Source organism: Eucalyptus grandis, chromosome 8 (assembly GCF_016545825.1).
Source record: "Eucalyptus grandis isolate ANBG69807.140 chromosome 8, ASM1654582v1, whole genome shotgun sequence".
Classification (NCBI taxonomy): domain Eukaryota; kingdom Viridiplantae; phylum Streptophyta; class Magnoliopsida; order Myrtales; family Myrtaceae; genus Eucalyptus; species Eucalyptus grandis.
Genome location: NC_052619.1, coordinates 26,530,308 through 26,536,651, shown reverse-complemented (window position 1 = coordinate 26,536,651; position 6,344 = coordinate 26,530,308). Strand labels below are relative to the sequence as shown.

The 6,344-nt window shown below is 38.6% G+C and overlaps 1 protein-coding gene and 1 long non-coding RNA gene across 5 annotated transcripts; both read right to left on the bottom strand.

Moving 5' to 3' along the window:
- Positions 1–446: 446 nt before the first annotated feature.
- Positions 447–4,590, bottom strand: LOC104457322. 4 transcript variants are annotated; one of them, XR_005545450.1, is made up of 4 exons: positions 3,713–4,590; positions 2,834–2,869; positions 1,877–2,322; positions 447–1,720 (listed from the first exon to the last, which is right to left on the bottom strand). It is a non-coding gene; the product is annotated as an uncharacterized LOC104457322 (long non-coding RNA). The 4 variants fall into 4 exon arrangements; XR_005545449.1 differs by lacking the exon at positions 3,713–4,590 and having other exon boundaries at positions 2,458–3,265; XR_727504.3 differs by lacking the exon at positions 3,713–4,590 and having other exon boundaries at positions 1,877–1,974; positions 2,083–3,263.
- An 11-nt stretch (positions 4,591–4,601) lies between these two features.
- LOC108954755 lies at positions 4,602–6,233 on the bottom strand. The gene is made up of 2 exons (XM_039299204.1): positions 5,614–6,233; positions 4,602–5,276 (listed from the first exon to the last, which is right to left on the bottom strand). Exons 1-2 carry the CDS (start codon positions 6,229–6,231, stop codon positions 4,674–4,676), a joined length of 1,221 nt encoding a protein of 406 aa, XP_039155138.1. The 5' UTR covers positions 6,232–6,233; the 3' UTR covers positions 4,602–4,673.
- Between the last annotated feature and the right edge of the window lie 111 nt (positions 6,234–6,344).

The following is a 6,344-nucleotide window of genomic DNA, read 5'->3' as shown; positions in this document are numbered from 1 at the left end:
AGATTTGAGCACGCCCCCCATTAACTACTCATCCAAAGATAGAGAAACAGACCCTGCACAGGCTCAACCAACCACTTCCTACAAAACACATCTACTTCGAGAACATCAGAATTCACCCTTTTTGCCGGTCATAGCCCTTAACCTTTCTCGATTTAAGTTGCACGTACCAACACTAGGATGGCATGCCAACTAAGATAATCAGACAAATTAGAATAAGTATGCAAGATGCTCAAACTTCATGATGGGTTTCTTCTACCCACGAATGGAACTTGCCAATGCAATTGAAGGAATTGACTTTGTTGTAGACACCTTTTTACTTTCAAGCTCTTTCTTCCTATCCTTCATAGAATATCCTCTTACACAACTAATCCCACACTCTTGTCTCGAAAACAGAGATGAGAACGGCAAATAGAAGGGCAGTGATTTGGATGCACCATGGAATACCATTTTGAAACAATAGAAAGGTACTTCAATGTGATATAGCGTGTTCGAAACTATACACATCATGAATTTATGGAAAAGAAGAGAGATTTCACACAATTAATAATTCTGGGATAAAATACATGGAACTCGTCAAGCTCATATTTGCTTAAACTTCCATAAAGACAGAACATCCAAAAGCTCTGCAAAAGAGTAAAATTAACACGTGCTGCATTAATTTGGTTAAAAAAAGACTCAAGGATACATATGACAAACTTGGAAAAGCTCACTTGCACATCAAATTGATTTACTCCTATGATCTTGCATTATAAGCACTCCAACTAGCATAATATGGGAAACTGAAAGAGATGGTAGACACATAAATAAGAAAGAGAGGAAAGAGCTAGAATGTTCAGTCTGCTTGTGTTTTGACATTGATACTTCGTTTTGTGACACAATAAGCAATCTGGAAGAAATTATAGGATCCCCAAGAGTGAAGCGCAAAAAGCAATAAAAATGAAGCAAGTTCTAAAGCACAAGATCATAGTGACTTGAACAATACTTCCAATGAGGCCAAGAAAAAGACCTACATAACTTTTTTTAATATCCCTTTATATCTAAGCATTTGTATAATTCCCAACTACCTAAAGCTAAATTCAGCTGCAAAAAGTTTCAAATTCGTGACTGCTAAATAACATACATGGTATATGTATACTTTTGGACATTTGCAAAGTATTCCCTCACAATTAAATTTCCAAATTTAGCATTAGCACCAGCCAAATCAACAAATGTCCCATCCATCCATCTTTCGTGACAAACCCAGATGAAGTTGCTTGATGTGACAGCCACTGTGGTCGTCACATAGGAGAATTCCATTAGAAACCCATCAGAAGATGGACAAAAGGGTCACTCTCATCGGGAAACGGCACAAGTGCAGATATTGTTGGAATTGAAGTGCAAGGAAACATTTAGCAAATGCAACAAATTACAGTAAGCATTATGTCTAATATTCAAACTTGGTTGCAATCCAGAGGTGGACTTTTGTGCCATGATTCAAGAATGTCTCTGATTACTAAGATTATCTTTAGAGGCTTGAGGAACTTCCTAAGGGCATTCATGTTGGCATAGAACCCTTTGACCATCCTCTATTTGCTTGCATATAAGGTGAAACCCAACACCTTCTCAGTGTTGCTTTTGATACTTCAAATGAAACCTGGAAGAGACTCCATTCTGTCTCTAGCATCTCATCCAGTTCATCAAATGAACGGTGTGGAAAATTGTTACCCCACGAGTGATCAAACTGTAATGAAGAGAAACTGCTTGTATTGAAGTTACTTCAAATATAGTTCACCAATACTCGAAACTCAAATGAAACGCTAGCCTTAATTCCCTCATCCAATTCAAAAGCAACACAAAAAGCCAATTCAAGGATATCCGCATGCAAATATTGGGGTACCTAGAAAGAGAGAGAACACTCTGGACTTTGGATAAATCAACATAGAATCTCTCTTCCAAGAAGTATAGTATCCATGTAGTGACCCACTCGAACACATCCTGCTATAGCAAATCCATAAAATCATAATCACACCCACTCATGCATGGGGTGGAAGTTTCTAGCCATGCACAGTGAGGAAAAAAAAATATCAAAATGAACAAGATTACCTTCTCAAATGGTACATAACAGGAACTTGACAAATTTCCAAATACAAATGGAAACTTCCCCCATGCTGTGTGCCTCTCTTGTGATTTGTTAGGCTCAATTAGATTCTTTCACTTAAGTATTTTTAATAGTGAACTTCAACTTTCCATCCATACTTGGCACTTTTAAACCTGTGAAGGACTTAAGTCCTTACTAGGCTTGTGTACCAAACACAATAGGAACAATTCTCATCCAGGACGAGTCTGCAAGTAGTGAAAATGGAATAAACTCATCCATCTAGATTGACCAGGGCATCAACATAATAGAAAAATAACTAAAAGAAGAGAGAATATAATTTCACAAAACCAGTAGTCAAAACATTTAAATCTGTGAATTACGCAATGGATACAATTGGGCAAATTCACAAACACTTGGTGGACGTCACAGAGGTGGGGTTCCTTCAAACGAAAGAGAGAAGGGACAAGCATTGGAGGTAGAGAATAATCTCGTTCACGCGGATGCCAATGGCTCTGGTAGCTCTAAATTCTCACTCCACGACTAAGCCATCATCCAAATTCAAGGATGATTTCCTTAATTTTTTTTACCCTGGGGGATGCCTAGTCCTCTACAAGAGTTTCGAGCTTTCATAGAACAGAAACAGGGGAAGGTTAAAAAGGTGCATGAACGCGAAAAGCAATCAACTCACAGAACAATCCATATGCCTCCAACCAAAGGTATTGCACCCCACAACAATCCACACACTAGCAACATTACCTGCCGAATCCAATGCAGAACATCTCCCAACTAATCCTGCAACAGCCACGGACGCATGTTATCATTAATAACTCGATTATGCCAATGGAAAAGCTGACTTCCGGACCCAATCAAATCGTTCAAAATCAAATCGAGTCCACTTAAAATTGCAATTCAGCTAATAAATCTATAGCACTTTAATAATCTAAAATGGCAAGAGAAGCAAACGCTCGAGCGATTAAATGAAAGATTGTCCAATCTTCATTGAAAACTAAAGCCACATTAACTAAAATCTCACATGCTCCTCTGAGCATAAGACAGGTCCAGGCGTGGCGCCTAATGAAAACATTAAAGTTCAGACGGGCTTTGGTATTTTGTGGTTAAGAACAAATTGTCATTTTTATAGTAGATTAAAAATTGTCACTTAATCATTTCTCATTTTGGATTGAACAAAGCAGTTCACGGGACTCTATCAATCATCAATCACTAAAGAGATTGGTGTATGACACGGCTGTGAGTGTTTGTTTTTTTTTTCATATTTACGAACACTTATAAGGCATCACAACTAGACTCATCTAAAAAACAAACTATAAAATCAGTAAATGATATGTAAGTAATCATGTTGAGTAGAATATGATGTTTCTCAATGAAATCACGATTCGATTGACAAGGAAACATGAAAAACAAACAATTTGCTATGAATTTGCTATTTGAGAACTGCAATAGTAATTCATAGCCGTAAGACTGTCTTATGATTGAGATATCACAAAGGAAATTCGGTTCCCAACTTGAGTTTAGTAAATATACTCATAAAATCACCCAAAAAGAAAGGGAAAAAAAAGTTTGGAACGTCACTTTCACTTTTAAATCAAATGAAGAAGGCATAAAGCAAATACTTACCATTACAGTTCTAGCAAAATAAAGTGCTTACGTGGAACACCCCATGACAATTAGAAGGAAGTAGTTGCCATCCCTCAGAAGTCGTGATCAAACTACCCAACAAAATGATCTTCCCTTGCGTCTATTTTAGATTAACCATGCACTCCTATGTATCCTCAATGGATGCGCAACGACTTGGACCCTACGGCGTTCATGTGAATCAGACAGTGAAGACAAGAAGAAAACACTGATCCGAGTTTCTACTCTCTTTCTTCATTTTTGCTATTCACTCTATTTTCAGAGAAAGAATATTATCCGACTATTTATATCGCGTGCCTCCATCTAGCTCCTTTCTTGATTCTTCATTTAATAAGAAGCTTTCATGATTGCCCTTCCTCTGTTACCTCTCTATTTTGCTTTCTTCATGCATCATGCTCTCCTTTGTACTAGTCTCACCACCTCCCTCTAGATCCATTTGCTTAGACCATGTTCCCAGTGAAGAGCAATATCCTTTGAACCTCTTGATCCAAGACTGCCGTCATGGACTAAAGCTGGTTCTATTGGCTAATTCTGTGAGATCACAACCCTCAAATCACTCTCTTGTTGCTTGCATATCAGACGGATTCCCCAATTCTTCACAATTCTATGGGATGGTCTGAGGCTAACGTGAAAATAACTGGAATCTTTTTGCAAAACCTCACTTACCTCCCACCCCATGTCGACCTGAGCCAGAAATGATGCTTTTCTTATGAATCAAGCGTCTTGTGTGTCAAGTCATCCTCTCTCCATTCACAGATCTTTTAATCTCACGAGAGACTGAATTGAAAGCCATATGTTACTTCAACACAATTCTAATAATACGATTTCCCCATACATGTCCTAGGGTAAAAGGAAACATATGCCGCCCTAATATGTTTTGCTAGCTTAATGATTGCTTTCTTAAGAACTGCAAGCCAACACTACTACACTTGCCTGTTCCCATTCATTCTTCTTCACTTTCATTGGATTCCGATTCACTTTCTGTCCATTCCAGGTTCTCTATAGGAAGGTGACATTTCTTAAGGAATTCCATTAAATCTCTTGATCTATCAAGATCCTCACAGAGTGCAGCTGGATCCACAAATTGAGTGTCTTCAAGCACAACCTTCAAATCATCCTCTAGTTGTCTGAACCTTAGTAGATAGCCCAACTTTTTCACGGTTCCACCCGATACTCCAATTCTAAGGCTAAATCGTAGATAACTCTCCTCAAATTGATCAAAATCAACTTCTCCCTCCAACAGTCCCCACAACATTCTTGGTATGAGATATCGAATCCACATATGATCCGAATCAAATGAACCAAGAGTTCCCGATAGCACATTCCGCCTTTCGCCATTAACATGTGGGACAATGTCGAAAGATATTTCCTTTTTTCCATCTTCTACACTGAAAACAACACATAGAGCCAATCCTAGGAACTTGTCATACAAGTCTTGTGAAACCATGAAAGATATAGTACCATCTTCAACAGGCACAAACTCCTCTGGCATCTCTCCTCTAGGGACAACATTTTGGAAATCACGATAATAGGAAAAGTGATAGTTCTGTTAAATGAGTAAATAGTTAGAAGAACCCAAGTTTATAATTAAGTTTGGGTAGAAGAGCTTGATTTGAGGATACTCCTTGTAACTCAACCTACCTAAGCTAGTGTTCTATAATAATTAGATGCATTGATCCTTGCTTACGTTATCTTACATATAGGGTGCTTACGTTATCTAGCATTTTCAGTTTTTGCATTATAAAAACACACAAAGCACTAAACATAGACTTTGTGACCATGCACAAAGAGGCAGCCCTCGGGGATGGGGGTTGGGGGTGGGGGAAGGAGGGAGTGGGGAGGGGGAGGGTTGGCAGGAGAGAGGAGAGAGGGGAGAGAGAGACCTGGATTGGGAAGTCAGTCACGTTGGATCCTTCGAGTATTAAATCACTTGAACTATTTTCCTCTCTACTTGTTTTATTATCTAGTAAATCTTCTATTTCACTTGAACTTTTTTTTTCCGCTGTGCTCATCTGATTATCTTCATGTCGAACCTCATACAGTAAAGCTGGATCCAGGGACTGATTATGTTGACGAAAAATCTCCAAATCATTCTCTAATGGCTTGCATATTAATCGGAATCCACATTTTTTCACAATTACATCATCTTCTGCTCTAATGGTTGCTATGAAACAATTCCAGCCATTTGGACCAAACGAGACTTGGTCCCATAGTAGCCTTGGTTTGTAACACTTAAGCCACACTTGATTGAAATCACGTTGGAAAACCCTTCCCTGACCCCAACTACGTCGACCATTAATGGCTGGCCCAATATGCACGCCGCCATCCTTTTGTCCACATTTTGCTCGGGCTACGACACAAAAAGCTAATCCTAAGAATTTTTCCAACAAGTCCTTTGTAGCCATGAAAGAAATTTGACCCTCATTATTAGGGACCAACCATTCTGGCATCTCTTCTCCAGGCATAAAAAGTTCTTGGTCACCATATGAATGATGAAACATCTGTCATAATGCACACTGTTAGATAGTTTCTTTTTCGAAATTGGCACCTAAAAAGAGGAGTTTCAATGAGTTAAGTGGGTAGTCTTATAGTTTAGCCATAGTTAGCAATAGCA

Bases quoted from the DNA above. Each gene is read 5' to 3' on its own strand.
- LOC108954755 (XM_039299204.1), bottom strand. From the start codon at position 6,231: ATGTTTCATCATTCATATGGTGACCAAGAACTTTTTATGCCTGGAGAA. The intron at 5,277-5,613 runs GTCTCTCTCTCC...CTCATTTAACAG, and splicing joins TGACTGACTTCCCAATCCAG to AACTATCACTTTTCCTATTA.